General features: G+C 45.5%; 1 protein-coding gene across 5 annotated transcripts in view; it reads left to right on the plus strand.

The window, feature by feature from the left end:
- CRACDL (CRACD like) overlaps positions 1–18,698 on the plus strand; it is a 630,552-nt gene that overhangs the window by 534,017 nt on the left and 77,837 nt on the right. For all 5 annotated transcript variants that reach the window (XM_069204319.1, XM_069204324.1, XM_069204322.1 and 2 more), the window contains one exon: positions 3,287–4,898. In XM_069204319.1, coding sequence (XP_069060420.1) covers positions 3,287–4,898 — 1,612 coding nt within the window. The remainder of the gene's footprint in view (positions 1–3,286; positions 4,899–18,698) is intronic.

The following is an 18,698-nucleotide window of genomic DNA, read 5'->3' on the forward strand; positions in this document are numbered from 1 at the left end:
AAACACATAACAGGGTTTACATACACGGGAATAATTTCCAATGGATAGCCAAGTGCAGTGCAGGCCTGGAGTTTTTCACTTTTCAATATCTGACAGTCCTTGTTTGGAAGCAATGGTTGGAGTGGTGTCACAGGTGAAGAGGGCTGCCGCCTGGGCCACCTGGAGAAATAGGCAGCAGCAGGGGCGGGTACTCAAGTCCACTCAGTGAACTAGAGGTGAGTGGCTGCTGCAAGAAAAGGAGGTACTCCATCATTGGGAGATATGGGCTATTTATCATTGTCAGTCTTTTAAAGAATTGATGTGGTACACAAAAGCCAGGCATATATACCCAGCAAGTCATCACTCATTGAAGAAATTATGTAGCGATGTAGGGATTTCGCACAAAGGCCCCTCATGATCATCGGATGCAAAAACAGTATGCGTAGATGTAGGGTTCAGGTGCACAGGCCTCTCACAATTATATGGCGTAGAAAGCAGGATGCAGTGACTGCCCAGTATTAAGATGTTCATGCTGAACTCAATCACTGGCTAAATAAGCAGGTTTTCTCCATGCCAGGCAGTCTGTATCCTGGATCCATCAGCAGGAGAGTGTGTCCTCAGCAGCAGAGGTGTAGTTCTTATTCATAAATAGGCAGATAGGTTCAGCTTCTTTTTTAGTCTTTTGACCTTCCATTTTAGTGGCGGGCAGAGCTTTTTGAGCGATAAGGTAAAGAATGGCTAATTAGATGGGCCAACTTATACTCAGATCTGGGATGTCCAGTAAAGATCATAAGCCACACCAAACCTTTGAACACAACAAATCCCAATGAAATGTATTATTCTTTTTGATGTCCTCGGCTTTGTGGCAACGATTTGGAGACAACACAGCTCTCTTCCATTTTCTGAAATCCAAGTAGACATTTCCTACTCACGCCACAAAACACAAGCTATGGGTGAAGTTGAGGAGCCCAATCTTTATAGGGAGCCTTTGCACTAGTGTTGCTATTTGCCAGGTTACAGTGTGGCCTGCGAAAACGGATGCAGTTTCAGTCACAAGTTACAAAGGTTCCCTCCTCCAGAGCATGATTTAAAGACAGACAAAGCACTTGGCTTTACAATTAGTTCTTGTGGGAGGAGGTAGTCTAAGGAGCAGTATTGGAAGGACACACAGGAAGGTGGAACACAGCTCACTCTACCTAGCAGTACCCCTATATGTTTTGTGCTCTGCATGCATGTAGAGGTGGCCCTAGCAAAGATACAGCTCCTCACAAAGTACCCAAGCACATGCAAGAACATTTGATCACACTCTGCGTACTGTTAAGAGGATTAAGGGGACCTTACCCTAAAAGACTACACTGCTTTACCGGGAAAAGCCTGTAAGCATCTCACCACTGGGGTGAGGCAAAAAGGACCAGTACTTAACTACTAGAGTCCATTACCAGCAATTGTTAGCAGTGTCAAGGAGTGGCCATCAGGATGGTAGTCACCAATGCTAAAATGAGTATGACTTTGACTGTCCTCAGTAACCTAACATAGGCCCTCATTATGACTTCAGTGGCCTTCTCAGAAGACCGCCAAAGCCACGGGTGTCAGAAGACTGCCAGTGCTGGCGGTCTTCAGACAACCATATTACGAGTACTGAAGGAGGCGCATGTGCGGTTCCACTACTGGGCCCGCCGTGCCAAAAGGACTCCTCCAGCCCTATTACAACCTGTAATACGGCCTGGCGGTGTCCTGATAGCGGGGCCCTGCCGGCAATGGAAGTTCCCGTTCCCTGCCGGACAACCTCCTCGCCAAACAAGGTAAATCGGTTGTCCGACAGGGGAGGGGGTTGGGAGGGTGGCGGGTGTTGTGTGTGCGTGTTTGAGTGGGTGTTGTCTGGGTGTGTGAATGTAAGTGTGTATGCGTGTGTGTATGCATGTGTGTATGGGTGTTTGAATGCCTGTGTGTATGGGTGTTTGAATGCAAGTGTATATGGGCGTTTGAACGTATGTGTTGTGGGTGTTTGAATGCTTGTATGATGGTTGAAGTGAGTGCTTGTTAGAATGTCTGCGTGAATGCGAGTATGGATGTGTGTGTGTGAATGCCTGTTTGATGCTTATGAGTGAATGCGTGTATGGATGCATGTATGTAAGTGTTGGTGAATGAGTTTATGCAAGGTGCGTGTGGGTATGCGTGTGCGTGTATGCGTGGTGCCGTACTGGATGGGGGTGGGGGAGGAGGTGCGATACTGGATGGGGAGGGGGTGCTGTACTGGACAGGAGGATGCAGGAGGGGGATGCTGTACTGGAAGGGGGATGGGAGGTTTTTGTATGGAAAAGGAGGAGTGGGGGGTATTGGGATTGCAGGGGGGGTAGGAGAGCCGTCTGCTGGTGACAGGAAAGAAATTTCATGTCACCAGTAGCCTTTCCGCCAAGGTTTTTGTGCCGGTGCTACCACCGCAAAACCCTGGTGGAAAGCCAATTCATTATACCGCCGGCGGTCTTCAGTGGCCTCCTGGGTCGGAGATGCTAATCTGTGGCCCGGCTGTCCAACCGCCCTGGCTGTACAGGCGGGGATGTGGCGGGTTCCCACAGGCCAACCCGCCACACTTATAATGTGGCGGTCTTCACCACCGGCCTGTCAGTGGTAAGTCTGCCACCGTAATGAGGTCCATAGTGTAGCTCTCCGCTGGTAAGCAGCACACCATACCAATGAGAACTGGTAATGAGACTTGTGGCATTTGTCTCATTCACCAGAAGATATACTGAATTTCCCAAAATGTTAACACGAGAAGCAGGTTTTCACCTGGACACTGCAACAAGGGACTTTAAGGTCTATGGCAGCTTATAGAAGAAAGGTGTGAATCCTGTTATTCATGTAGATCTTCATAACGTCACAATTTATTTTTACTGCCCTTACAAGATGAAAAAGAACCAACCCATCACAATGTTCAAATAGCTGTGAGGTAAGTATATTGTACATCAGCTGAAATTATCTACCCCTTTATTTAAAAGGAGTGTCATTATTCAGAGATGATAAATACTGTCTGCATAAATAGTACTGTATTTTAAATACTTCCAGAGTATGAATTGCTTATAATTGCTTATAGTAAAGAAAACAGCAATTTTCATTTCTAAATTGCTTTTTTGTACAGTGACATCAATAGTATATTTACCAGGGCTTCTAATTTCTGATATGTAATGGTAGCGCTTAACACAGCAGAAGTGTTCTGAAATCATTTTCATACTAATAATAAAATAAAACCCAATTTGAAGGTGTACTAAAACATAAAATTTTAGTTTATCTCTACTACCTTTTCTTTCAGAAATCTCTTTCTGAGTCTCTTAATGACTTAAGCTCCACTCCAGAAGAAGTAGACGAGAGCGACAGAATGGAAGCAGTTGGGGCTCTAGCATGGGAGAACACTGCATCCAGCGATCAGGGAGTGGAAGACTCAACAAAGACAGTGACTGGTATATCTGGCTTGCATGATTTCAGAATGCCCCAGATCTCCTACACAACTACAGAAGTAGAGTTTTCCAATCCTGCCAGCGAAAAATCTGCCGCTATTGAAGTCTCTAATGTCACTGCTGTGGAACTACATTGTGAAAGGAGTGAGCTTTCTGGCCCTTTTGTTTTAGAATCTGAGGAACGTGTGCACAGTGACCTAGGTGATGTAACTAAAGGCACACCAGGTGGAAAGGATCTATTTAAGGTCTATAGTATCTCACCGAAGAACATACATGGGAGTGCAATACGAACACTACAGACTGAGAGGAAACTACAGCCTCATATTCCCTCTTCTTGTGATGGTTCCTTTACAAAAGATACCACAAGTGCACAGTCTTTACCTGCTTCCATAATAGATAACAGTACTGCTGTGGGTGATGCTACAGCACTGTATATTTCACCCACAGAAGGTGTAAGTTCACTGAGAGATCCATCAACAGCAACGTCTGATTTTGCCCAACAAAATTCTAGGAGATCTTCTCACAAGCATGTAGAACATACCCTTCATGCAGTTAGTCCCCGTTCTCCTTTTACTCCAACCATACCATCACCCTCTTTCAAAGTGGGATCCTCCTTTGCTATTGCTGAAAAAATCAAAAGTAGTCAAGTGCAAATTTCACCCAAAAGGGAAGATGGTGTGTCTGTGGGCCAACCGGGCAGCATCACAGAAAACAGACCAAGTGTGAATGAACTTGGTGCACTAAGGAAATTTTCAGTGTCATCTGCTTGGGAGCGACCAAAGACTGGCACCTTCAACATTAAAGGAAATCCTGAAAATCGCTTAAGTGTAAAATCTCCCAAGTCTAAATCTGATATCCCTACTTCAGGAAAAGAAACACACAAACAGGATGGAGAGCACATTTCAGAATACCTTGAAATACAGCCTGGCATCAAAACGCAAGGACCACCGTTAGACACTGAACTTAGACCAGAGGAGAAAGGTGCGCCTGTGTGTGTTTCTCAAACCATCACTGCAGCACCAGCTGTAGATGATTCATTGGTATACCCACTATGCCAGTCTGATTCAAAAGACCAAAATCCATTCCAGGTGAAGCTCCGATCGACCTCATTGTCGTTGAGGTACCGCAGTGAATCCTCAAGAGAAACAAAAGGAGCAAAGAGATACAGTGCAGAAATTAAGGTAGAAAAGGAGGCCTACAGCCCAGTAACAAAAGATGAGCCCACACAGATCAAAAGAACTGAAGTCACTGCAGTTAGCCCTTTAAACGAGCATGGAAACCCAAAGGCAAAGTCCCATGAAAATATTGAAGCAAAGCCTCCACTCCCAAGAAAACCTGTTCTGCAACATAAAGCTGCTTATGCCAATACAGCAGATGTTGAAAACCAAGACAGAAACCCTAAATCTACTGATTCCCGATCTGAAAGCAAGGAGGCAGAAAAAAGACCAAGTTTTTATAAGTTTGCAGGTAAGACTTTTTAGACACTGCTACATTTCCTAAATAGTCTCATTTGTATTCACTCTTACATTCACATTTTAAATCACATTACACAATGGCGCTGGAGGCGGTCAGACACACAATCAAAGGGTAGAATGATATCCATCCATTTTCAGATTGTTTAAAGTACTTGCCTTAAAGTTCTTCTACACAAAGGTGAGAATTATACAGTAGGGTTGTGTTTCTGACTTTTTTAGTCATGTGGCTACTTGAAATGTTTCATGTAATGTTGTGAAGGAAGCAACAAATAATCCTTTAGTAATTTTGCGGGTGCTGCATTAGGGTGACCACCTCCTTCCAGGTCACTACGAACACTGTTTCCAGTCCTGAACCTTCTTGTGATCACCTAATGGACTATAGGTTTTGTAGTCTTGCTTTGCTTCAATCAAACTAATTAGACAACTAATTAGATTATCTTCCCTGAAAATAATGATTTGTAGATGTAAGGTTTAGAACTGGAGACAGTGTCCATAATGACATGACGTTTGGTGGTCACCCTCTGCATCATGGTGTCATGAGACTGCTTCAGGGCACAGCAGTTATGATAAATTATATAATTGTTATCTTGCAGCGATCTCTTGTGATAAATGGATGATTGGCACTCTAGGGTAATCTAGTTGCATATGTAGTTAAATTAGATGCATTGAGTTATGTAACACGAGTGGCGTAATTTAGTATATATGTTGACATGTGTATAAATGTAAATCTAGCTTTGTTAACAACCTTCTTTAGCAGTGAACAAATCCTAATAATAGGACTGCCTGAAATTTATGTGGTGACTAAAAGTAGTAGAGAAGGTGTCATTCTAAGAAACACTTGTATGGCAAGGATCCATCTGTTTCTTCCTTGGAGATCAGCAGTACAGTAGTTGTGAAGAGCTGAAGTTTTGGAAACTCCAAGCTCGATGGCATGTGTGGCTGTAGACACACATGCTTTTCATAAGTCCACCATCTAGTGTTGGGCTCGAAGTGTTGCAAGTTGTTTTTGTTTGAAGAATCTTTTAGAGTCACAAGATCAAGTGACTCCTCCTATAGGTGATACTGCACATGGGCATTGAGTCCTTTGTTAGAGTGTTTTCTCTCCACTGTCTGGTTCGGATGTGTCTTCCTCTCGCTCTAGTATTTCTCGGCTCAGATCTATTCCAAACTCTTCTTTTCCATCTTTCTTTCAATGACGGTATTTTATTTTGGTCATGTTTTCACATTCTAACGTAATCAATCCAAACTTCTACATTGGGGTCAGCTTACCACCCTTCGGGGCACCAGCGCCTGTCTCGTACCTACTCCTCCACGTGGTGTCGGGGCATGCAGGACTGTTGGAATAGACTCCGGTTTTGCCCTCAGTGTTATTCGAAATTCCCACAGCCCAACTAAAACCTGGTGTGTAACTTTTGCTTGTCCCCGGACCATAAAGAAGAAAACGATGACACCTGTTACTCTTTTTGATCCAAAAAGACCCTCTGGGACCTAAGAGCATGTTTATTGGAGATGGCGTCAAAGACCCCAGATGACATTCCTGATTTTTTCAGGGAAGAGCAGGCACTGGAGGAAATCGAACAGGAAGAGGCCTTCTCCATGGAAGATTCTGAGTTGGACGCTGATGCTGACATTGAAAGTCGGCCTCTCACCTCAGCCCATGAGTACATCAGCCCGAACCTCCCATATAAAGACTCTAAAGAAGCCCCACATACAGGTCTTTGGTCCACCACTGCATTTGGGCCTTGGTCGGATCCAAAAGTTACATTCGGATGCCCCGCATTCCGGCTTGGCACAGAAAATAGCCAAGACTAAGCCATCTTCGGCATCGTCCTCTGGCTTGGCAGCATCTAACACAGTCTCTGGATTAAGTTGACTCTTCAATCTGAGCGTTTCGGCTCTGAGTAAGAAACCTTCCACATCCGCTTTGGAGCCGACAACTTCGAGTTGACACAAGGTTTCCACTCCGAAAACCTCTGAACTGAAGATTCAGTCTTCCAGTGACTCCACTCATTCCTTGGAAGCAGCTTCATCAGTGGAGCCAATCCTCGAAATAATGGACGCTCGTTAGAGCCAGCTCCACATCCAAAAGGGAACAGCAAGAATAATTGATTCTCTCCCTGTCCCGTTCAAGAGGAGACTTACTTTTCAACAGACCTTGGACACTGCTCTTCCTCCTAAAAAGAACTCCAAGGATCTATTGTTGAGCCACAGTTTTCTCCACCTCAGGGAGATGATTTGGGGGAAATTCCACAAGATGTTGACCCATGGGATTCATACAGTCCAGATACCATTTTAACTAATGACTCTGATTTATACCCTGCACGCCCTTCACCTCCTGAAGATGCAACTTCATATCAGCAGGTCATAGCACGGGCAGCTGCAAATCTCAACGTACAAATGCACACTGACCCTATTGAAGAGGATTTTCTCTTTGATACACTGACTACCACCCATAAAGAAAGTCAGTTTTTGCCTATGTTACCAGGTATGCTTAGACATGCCACAGACATTTTTAAGGAAACCTGTTAGGTCAAGAGTTGTTACCCCAAGGGTTGATAACAAATTATAAGACAGCACCTGCAGACCCTATATTTTTTCAGTCACAAATACCTCCTGACTCTATAGTCGTCAGCACAGCACTGAAACGTGCTAACAGCCAATGAACAGGAGATGCTCTTCCACCTGATAAAGAGAGCAAAAAACTAGATGCAGCAGGGAAAAGAGTGGCTGCACAAACTTTCAAACTCTTCTTTCCCAACTACAAGTGTACCACACTTATACAGTGAGAACAGGGATGCGGTTACTAGGGCTAATGGCATCCTGCATTGCCATTGTTCCCCATGCCAGACTACACATGCGTCCCTACAGCAGTGTCTATCTCACCAGTGGTCTCAGTCACAGGGTCATCTCCAAGATCTAGTGTTGGTCGACCGCCAAACTCACCGCTCTTTGCAATGGTGGAATCCCATCAACCCTTCCAAGGGGCGGCCCTTACAAGACACTGTGCCCCAAGTCACTCTGACTACAGATGTATTACAGACAGGTTGGAGAGCTCACCTCAACAACCTCACAATATAAGGTATATGGGATCCCATTTAACAAACTACTTGGAGTTACAGGCAGTCTTTCTAGTACTCAAAGCCTTACAACCACAACTCTCCCACAAAGTGGTTCTAGTCCATACAGACAATCTGACAGCCATGTATTAACTACAGAAACGGGGGTGGCCATTCTTCTCAATTGTCCCTTCTTGCTGAGACAATTTGGAAATGGGTTATTCACCACTGCATTCATTTATTGGCAGAATATCGTCCAGGAATGGGCAACCAGTTTGCAGACCTCCTCAACAAAATGCAGCAACAAGTCCACAATGCGAACTTCACCCACACGTACTTCACCAATACTTTCAAAGGTGGGGAAGACCACAAATAGAACTCTTTGCCCCCTCACAAAATTCAAAATGCTAAAACTTTGCGTACAGATACCCACACCCTCAGTCCACGGGCAATGCTCTATGGATGAATTGGTCAGGGATATCTGCTTACGCTTTTCCACCTCTCCCACTCATTCCGTCTCTAGTTCGCAGAATGAGGCAAACATCACTCACCATGATCCTTGTAGCTCCCGCATGGGCACGTCTACCTTGGTTCACAACACTATTGGATCTGTCTGTAGTTTCTCACAAGAAACTCCCCAACAGGCCAGATCTTCTCACTCAAAGGCAAGATCAAATCAAACATCCAGACCCCAAAACACTCAATCTTGCGATATGGCTCCGGAAGTCATAGTGTTTGGTTATTTGAATCTCCGCTCAGAGTGTATGGAAATTCTTAGAGATGCACTTAAACCTACAACTAGACAGTGTTACCTCCAAAATAGACAACATATATCTTTATTCAGTATTCCAGTTATCAAAGCCTTCACGGAAGCCCTTTAAAGAGTAATTCCACCCAGGATTCCCCCAGCCTCATGGAACCTTAATGTTGTTCTTACTAGACTCATGGGTCCACCCTTTGAGCCTATGCATTCCTGTTCTTTGCAATTTCTTTCATGAAATGTAGCCTTTTTAGTAGCTATCAGTTCTCTAAGACATATAAGTCAAACCAGTGAGACCGGCAGGAACATTGTACTAGGGCAGGGGGGATACCACTACCATGGCGTCCTCTCTGCGAATTTGGCGGTTCCACAGTGAGACCGCCAAACTTTTAACAAGGCCCTAAATATCTCAATTCATTTGGCAAATGTGTCAAATCAACCATCATTTTACAGTTAACCTGGTATCATGAACGTGCATTATAACTTCCTCAATGCTTCACTGCAAAGTAATACATTATGGGCCATATTTATAAAAAATGAAGCAAAACACAGTTTTGCGTCATCTTTCCTAACACCAATCCTTAGAGCCATCTTTACGCTATGTTTAATAAATGACACAAGATGGCGTTATGGAATGGCTAGCATCTAAAAAAAAAAAAGATGCTAGCCGGTCAGGAGGGACATTAGGGAAAATGGCGCTATTGGGTCTGAAATGGCGTTAGGGTGGTTAGCGGCAAAAAATATGCTGCTAACCAGCCTACCGTCATTTTATGACACCCAGGCAGCCAAAAAATGAGTCCAGTGTAAGTGTAGACAGGAGTTATCACCACCACTCCAGTGCCCAGCACAGGGGACTAGTGTCCCCTGGGCAAGCCCAAAATACCCAGTGCCAGATAGGGGCCACATGTAAGGGCCCCCCAATGGCACTTACAAAAAAAAATTATACTTACCTGAACTTACCTGGGATGGAGTCCCCCTCCTGTAGTGTCCCTGTGGTGTGGGTGGTGGTGTTCCTGGGGCTTGGGGTAGGCATCTTTGTGCCCATTCCATTGTGTTCCACCATGGAAATGGGCCTACCTGCACCCTAACTCCTGGTCTTACCCAGGCAGTAAATAAGGGTGCTAAGCGGGCTTAGCACCATTATTTAGGCCTGCCTCCTCCTTGCACGTCATTTCTGTGCCTGAAGATAAATATGATGCTGGGGGGTTAGTGTTGTGTTTAGGACGGGAACGCCTACCTTGCATCTCATTGACGGAAGGTTGTTTCACGCATCCTAAACATGGTGGTCATGCCTATATTTTGACGCTAGACGGGTCTAGCGTAAAAATATAAATATGGAGTCAGGTTAGTGCTGTTTTAGCACCAAAATAAATGGCGCTAAAGTGATGCTAACGGAATAGCAAGAAAACAACAGAAGCTTGTTGATAATATTTGTCTGTATTATACCATATGTCTGCAGTACTTGCACCCTACAGGTATTCAATGATATCCTCCTTAGATGTACAACAATCTGTTATACGTAGAACATACAACCATTGCAAATGGTGAGACAGTATTCTAATTCATGTATCCACTCATTGTCCTTCATGTCAGTGACCATTCCATGTACGTTAGGGTATCTGATGTTTGCAGTCATCCACAAAGCCCCGCTACTATGGTTCTGCAAAGTATTATCAGAACTGGATTTTTTTTTTATATACATTTCCCCTAGCACTCCTCGAAAGGTGATTAGCATCCCATGACATAAAGGTAAATGTGTTTCAGCATTCGGGGTGCATACGTATGCCTTCAGAGGACCAAAGGCCTAGGAACCTTTACTGAAAAATACTTTCTCACATACAAACACCGCATCCACCTCTGCCGCAAGAGTATGGCATTTGTTCTTCCTACATATATGCATTTAATCAATATAAATAGAGAACATTTCTAAACAGTAATAACCAATGTGTATACTTAGCCTTATTTTCAATACTGTCGGGCAGACCAAAGAAAAACAAAGGAAATGTCCAAGAGGTTATTCTTTCTGATGGAACCACAACATGGAGGAATAATAGTTCTGAACTACTCGGCAAATAAAGGGAATGGCAGCTGCATAGGAAATTAACATAGCTCATTAGCCTTAAGAATTATATAATTCTTTCGTAATATTTAAGGAAAATTGAAGTGCAAATCTTCTGTCAAAAAAGGTCTATTTACTGCGTCTGTGCTGCATAAAAGGCCTGGGCGGGGCACCCGTTTCCGGCTGGTCCAGTCAAAAACCTCCATGATATAAATGAACCAGATATGTTGGAGTCCTCTTCATGACTGAGACCGCCTTGTTATCTTTCTCCTGGCCCAAAACACCTAAAAACTGTAGCAGTTTAGTTACTTTGCCTAGGGATGTTGTTTCTGTAGGGAGAGAGTATGTTTTTGAAACAAAGTTGCTGTGTAGCATCGACAAAGTAGCAGTGCATCTGTTTTGGTAATAAAGGCACAAAAGGTGGAGTTTTGTGTGTTGCCAAAGATACAAACAAGCTTTAAAAGCATGGTTTGAATTACTCATTGACAGGTTTCCTACAAAGAACGCAAACCCTATCTATACTGTATACAGTGACATTAGGCACCTAAGCAAATATATCAGCATTCATATATAATGTAGTAAAGTAGACATTTTCCATAATACAGTTTAATGGGATTTTGCTCTTTAAAAAACAAAAAAAGTGCATTTATCTCACCTTTAAGTCATCTAAAACCCCTCCTGCTACTATGATCCTCTTAACCCTTTCCACAGACTCATCCCTCCTCCATCCCCCTTTACTCATCCCAAGCCTAAATACTATTACTATAAACTCCCAATTAACATTTCTGGATTCTTCCCTCCTCTACCCCTCCATTACTCCAGTCAATACAACTAACAAACTCACATCTCCACAGCTCAAATTAACTCATAGTAATGCTAAAACTGTACTCATATTTCCCTATACTAATCCACCACTAATTCCTTTTTGGTTCCGGAGTAGCGTGCTACTCGCTATATAAATACTATTACAATACAATACAATACCACATCACCTTCACGAGCACTACTTCGTCAAAGCTCACCCTTAAAAACACCCTTATGTGAGATATATGTTCTGTTTATGAAAATACAATGCTCCCCAATTAAAAGTTGTGCAGTTCTTTCCTTTCTTCCATTTTTTCTCACTAATTGAGAACTAAGAGGGCTACTTCTGGTCTCTTTTCCAGTAATAATGTAGTGTATCGAATTATTCCCGGACAGAAATATCATACGATATATATATATATATAATGTTGGACCAGATTCAAAAGGTTTTGGGTTTGCCCCTTGTATGTATAATTTCAAGCTTAACACACACAAGATGGAAGTAGTAATCTTCGGCAAAGACACCTTGCTCTGGGAATCCACCTTGCTGCCTGCCGAATGCAGACCCACACCGTTCCTGACACACCAACCAGCTCACAATGACTGGTCAACTATAATTTCTGCCCTAAGGTAACTGTGACTTGTGCCCTTGCCATTCACAATTTCGTCATTAATGAAGTCAGTTCAGTTGTCATCAGTATTGCTATCAATGAGGTCACTGAATACATCATGAGTCTTGTATTATATGAGGTCATAAGCAGTGCATCATGAGGTTGCAGTTTATAGTCACTTTAGGACGCGAGTTATTGTTAACTTGAAAACTATAACTGGTACATTTCAGTGGGTTTTTTTTGTTTAAAAATGTTGCTGTCACTGAAAATTTGGCCTAAGTTACTTTAACGTTACTTTAACCTTTGTTTTTTTATCAGTGAATTTCTTAGGGTTTGTTCCATATAAAAGTACGATATCATTACAATTCCTAACTATAATGCCACGTTAATCTGTTTTTTTCAGTAAATTTCTAGGGTTTTCTTAATGTGAAGTAATATTTTATCACCATAAATAAAGCCAAACCCTCACTGTGCACAGCCTTTGTCCATGCACAGTGTGGGGTTGTTTGCAGGACATGGCCAGCTGCCAGGTCCTGCATCCAAACATTAGGGGCAGCCATCCCCATGCTGCTCATGGCTGTGTGCAATGTGGTGTTCTCTGGTGGGGGGATTTTGGCTGGTGGAGGAATGGGTGCAGGGGATAGTGCCCAAATCTGAGGGTACACAAAGCTGACTGGAACAGCACAATAAAAGTGGTGCCATTTTAAGTAAGGCAGACCTACTGATTTTGTCAACGAGTCAGAACACCAAAATATAAAAATGTGTCTATTGGTTTTATGATGGGGTCAGCATATTAACATATATAAAACGCACCTATTGTGTTTATCAGAAATGACACCTATTGTCTTTGTCAAAAATGAACAGTAATTATAATCAAATGTATATTCATTTTTTACACAGTACAGTGTTTTATGAAAATGATTGTCTTACAGACATTTTTAATAAAGTTTTATTAAAAAATAAACATGTCTTTGAGTGTTTTATTAACAGTTTTCAGGCTACAAGATGCAGCCATAGAACCAACCACAAGGGTGCTTTGCACTCAGCTGAAGAGCATAGAGCTCCAGCTAGAAGGGCTTTTAAAAAAATGATAAGACCAAGGAGACTTACTGTGTTTTTGTAATGTTGTTAGTGGGCTGCTGTACTCCCTACAGCCCACCCACAACATTAAAAAATGTTTAGTGGTGACCCTACCTCTTCTAGGGGCACCACAAGCATGAAAATATATTTTGTTAAAATGTTCTAGGACATTATAGGAGCAGCGATTAATAAAAGACCGGCAGCTGCTGCTCTTTTATTATTCTTTGTTTTGTTTTAAATATTTTGGGTCTCCCGATGCCCACTAGGGACAGCCAGATCTTTTTATTGGTTGTTATGGGAAGGGGGGCATGCAGCCCCCCTCCTGGAGCCCTTGCAGACCCAGGAATCCCATTCGCCATGGGTCTCTTCTTTTTTATCGGGAGGGAAGAGCGTGGCACCCCTCCAAAGCTTTCACAGGCCATGGGGACCCTATCCCCTGGGGCAGTATTATTTGTAAATGCAAGGGGGGCATGCAGCTCCCCTCCTGACGTTTTACGGGCCCCAGTGACCCCATTCCCCTTGGCTTTTTTTTTTAAAGGGCAGTGTGGGTGCAAACCCCCTCTCCAAGCCTTTAGGGCTGCGGGTACCCCATCTCCCAGAGCCTATTTTGTTTTCAAGGGGAGGGGGTGCATGACCCCACTCTCCAAGCCTTTACTGCCTTAGGAACCACATTCCCCCATGGCCTGATGTGGGAGCCACCCCCCCCCGAACTCCCACAGAGCGCAATGTTGGTCTCTGAGTGTCCTTGGGGGAGTCCCAGGGCATTCACAGGTGCCTGCATGCATCCATCCTGGGTGCAGTGGGAGCTCGCATTGCTCCCGTCTGGTAGGAGCAGGCATTTTTCTCTACTTCTTTTGGCCCGAGCAATTTGAGTTTCCCTGCCTGCAAGAGTGCAGGGAGGGAAACAAATGTCTCCTCTCACCTGACATGAGCAGTTTTTGAACTCACGCCTGGTGGGAGCAGACAAGTTTTCCCTTCCTGCACACATGTGGTCAGGGAAACTGTGTTCCGGTATTGGGCTCCCTGGGACACCACAGTGGAAACGTCTCCAGGGATGAGGTTCTTAGGGCCTTAAGAGGCTCTGGAGGGGGCCTTTCACCCCCTCCCCTTTCAATGTTATGCCAGGCCCTGAGGGATGTGGTCTCCAGCACCGTAATTGGTTTGGGGAGGGAGGTTGTGTGCCCCTCCTTTCCTATGAATATTATCCAAGACCCCAATGATTATAATCGGCTTGGAAAGGGGGCTGTGTGCCCCTCTTCCCTTTGAATAATATGCCAGGCCTCGAAAGATGGGATTCCTGGGGCCATAATCAGCTCAGGGTAGGGAGTCTCATTCCGACTTTCTCCCTAATGTACATTTTAATTGACCCCTGGGCCCTTGCCCACCCCAGGGCTAATTTTACTTACAAAAAAAAGAAAAGGGCCATCCCCATTTTGTTCTTTTTTCTTTACCAGAATCCTGTAGGAGTACAGTGGGACTGCAGAAAAAACAACATTTATTTTTTTACATTTTGGAGCCAAGGAGTGGTGATTTTGGGCACCCTGCAAGTGCTGGGGAGGGGGGTAATCACTGCTCCTTTATGTACATTTCTAGAACATTTCCAGGACAGGGGACTAAGCACCCAGGTTCAGTAATGGCCACCTCAACATTTTTGTTCACGTTGTTGCCAGCCAAAAGGGGTGCTTGCTCCCAAGGGGCCTTCACTCCCATGGGAGCGAAATGGCCCAAGGGAAAAAAGTCCCCTTGGCCAATCAGAATGTTCTATTTTTTAAAGTTGTGCTTGCGGGACTCTCAAACGCACCCATCCAGATATACAAATATTTTTTAGACTTAATGTGTCAAAAACTACTGAAAACACTTGTTCTGGACCAGGGTCTCGCTGCCTGCCAAATTTGGGGTAATTCCGTTCAGCAGTTTTTGCCGTATTGCTGTTCAAAAATCTTCATGGAAATTGCAGGTGGATTTTGTGTTTTGGGTTCCCCCTTTTTCTCTGCTCCTACTTGACGGATCACCCCAAACTTTCCATGAAGGAGCAAAGAAATAAACAGCACCTATTTGCAAAGTTTCATGAGGATTCCTCAAATGGCGCCAACTTATTAGCAAATCAAAAAATGCCTTTCGTATGGAAAAACAGACCTAACTATAACTACCCAGTGGTGACCGCCAATGGACAACATGTATATGTGTGTGTGTGTGTATGTATATATATTTTACCTATTGGTGGTTACCAGTAGGTAGCTATAGTTAGGACTTAGGCCCTCATTTCGAGATTGGCGGTCAGTGGATTGCCGCAGTGGAGTTGGCGGTTGCACCGCCACGGGACTTACGGTATAGATCGCCATATTACGAGTACTGGGAAGGCACCTGCAGAACACAGTCATGTTTCCGTCCGAACGGCCAATGTGGACGGACCGCTGTTGCCAGTGGAAGACCTCTTCAGGCCGGAGGTCAGACAGTTTCCACCCACCGTATTACAAGGCTGCACACCACCAGGCTTCCAGGGCAGTCTAACCGCCACGAAAACAGAAAAAAACAACATAAAAGGAAGCACCCACCTTCTTGAACACAGCCACATCCGTAGGCGCCATGGCACGCAAATTGCAAGTCTTTCCAATTCTCCTGCTGGCCATTGACATCTAGGGCCAGCAACGTCAACATAGACACCAGCCATAAGTACCCCATCCTAGCACACACTAGAAGGAAGGACATTAGTACACACACACATGCACAAACGCACAGTCACCATACATACATGCGCAAGGAAAGCCAGGACAATCTGTGTAGCATCGACACCAACAGTGCTGTTGTAGGTAAATGTTATTGTAAATATAAAAAATGTCATGACAACAACTATATACAAAATGCCACAAGGGCCTGTGCTTCATTGTCCAAATATCCCAGGCACACTGGGCATGTGAGGATTGCCCAACCTGACTCCTGACTGCAATGTGCAGACGTCCACAGGGCAGGGGCATCAATGGAGCATGCAGGCACCTCAGGGATGGGCTGTGGGGGGGGAGGGGGGTGATCAGGGTTTGGTTGGGGGGTCCTTCCTCTTTTTATCAGGCTTCCCCCCTTACTGTCCTGCTTTCAGGGTGACTCCTTAGCCCTGCCCCTCTTTCCTGCCTTTTTAGGTGGGATGGCTGTGGAGGCCACCACAGCAGGGGACTTAGATGGAGTGCTACCAGGTCTGGAGGTGTGAGAGACAGGTGTGCCTGTTGTGGCAGTACTGCAGACTGCTGACTGCGGGGCATGGCTCAGCCCAGAGGAGGACAGGGATGTGGAAGGCAGGAGTCTAGAAAGAGTAGCAGGGCATTTGGGGGAAACAGGGACTGGACCAGGAGACGGGAACAGGGAAAACTCATGCAGGAATCTCTTTTTAGGGGCAATGGGTAGGTCATGGATTAGGCGTTTGGGAGTGGAGGGAGAGTGGATGGTTGATGGGTGTGTACGTGAATATGGTTTGGGTGCTGGTGTGTGTGTGTTTGAAATGTGTGTGCTGGGTGTGTATTGGTGGATGAGTGTGGGCTTAAAGGTGTACTGGGAAGAGGAGTAGAGGAGACACAGGGTGATGGGGGGATGTGTGAGTGAATGTTTGGGTGGTGTGTGCAGGTAGGGTGGATGTGCTGCATGTGGTTGTGTTGACTGTTGTGGTTCATGTGGATGTGGTGTATGGGGTGCATGCATGGGGGTCAGCTGTTGTGGTGACGATGGCAGTGACAGGTCATGTGTCTGGGCCTGGGACTGATGATGTGGTGTCTGCAGGTGTGAGTGGCAATGTGACTGTGAAGGGGGAGCAGATGGGGGAGTCAGGGTAGGTAGTGTATGTTGGTGTGTGTGCATCTGAATGGTGAGTGTGTGCATGGCGGTGGTGGCGTTTGTGGTGCATGTTAATCTCCTTGCGCTCTGGGTCTGTTTGTGGGAATGCATGCTGGTATGAAAGAGTGCTTTGGATGGGAGAGGGATGTGGGAGTGGGAACAGGTAGTTGGAGGGGGAACAGAAGAAGAAGGAGCACTGACTGCAGTCAATGAGGAGGCCAGAGCCTGAAACGATCTCTGTCTGACGGGCAGACAGGGCACTGTGAATGCCTTCTCAGGAATGCATTTGACTGTTGCATCTGGGATGCCAGTCCCTGGATGGCATTCACGATGGTTGTCTGCCCAACAGACTTGGACCTCAGGAGGTCAAAAGCCTCCTTATTGAGAGCAGCAGGGCTGACTGGGGCAGGGGCAGAGGTGCCTGCGGCGAAGGAGATGCCCACCCTCCTGGGTGAGCGGGCATGGGCAGCTGGGTCGGGAGCTACAGGGAGGGCGGTGCTGGTAAGGGGGATGTCGAAAAAGGATGGTGCAGGCATAGGGCCTGAAGGTTCCGCCACCACCAGAGAGTCACCATCAGAGGAAGAATCTGATGATGGAGTAGATGTTCCTGTCTCTCCCATGGTGCTCCACTCGCCCTCCGTCCCACTGGTCGCCTCGGCTCTGCTGATATCAGCCTCCTGGGTCCCGTGGGATGCAGCTTACCCACTTGCCGGTTCCCCTTCTCCTTCACCAGATGATGCTGTTGCACACAAAGACGGAGGAGCAGAGGGATGGAGGGTGGGACAGTGAGAGAAGGGTGGGAGAAAGAGAAACGGGGTGCAAGTGGTCAATGCCAGCACAACAGCCACATACAAGTCACTACAACATACTCCAGTGCCATGTAATTACAGGCCATGCCTTCACACACACACATGCCACTGCAATGACAGCCCATGCGTGCCACCACAGTCATGCAGATGAGTTTCACACATGCTGACACACATTCAATCCTGTACAGGATGAAAGCCATACCCTCAACACATGTCTGACCCACCCCATTGGCTCATGGCTCTATACGATCACTGGACCCAAACTTCATACTCTACGGGCGTTTGGGGGCATACTTTCACAGCCACATAACCCAAGCACATATAGCTGTATGATGTGAAACCTCAGACTTCGCAAGCTACACATACACCACATGCCAGCAGACAGCAGATAGGGATATGGCCCCAGCAACACTGATTGGATAGTTGGGAGTACAATGTGTGTGAACTCCAGAAGCAGGAACCCTGTCCACATCTAAAACCCTGCTCATATACTACACAGTTGCCCTGTCATCAATGCCACTCAGCAGTAAAGTCCACCCCAACTCACATCCTGCACGGCATATGAACACACACATGTAGCACATCCGGCATCAATGTGTCCCAAGCCTAGTCATACAGTAGCTATCTAGCACACATTCCACAGCCTTCACACAGTGCACAGGCTGCACCTATCACTCACCACATAACAATTTACGAATGTGAACTCTCCCCCTTGTGGCTGCTGTGCTGCCCTCAAGCGCCCATCCACCTCAGGGTATGCCACCGTCAAAATGCCGGGACATAAGGGGGGTCAG

This window comes from Pleurodeles waltl, chromosome 8 (assembly GCF_031143425.1).
Source record: "Pleurodeles waltl isolate 20211129_DDA chromosome 8, aPleWal1.hap1.20221129, whole genome shotgun sequence".
Taxonomy (NCBI): Eukaryota; Metazoa; Chordata; class Amphibia; order Caudata; family Salamandridae; genus Pleurodeles; species Pleurodeles waltl.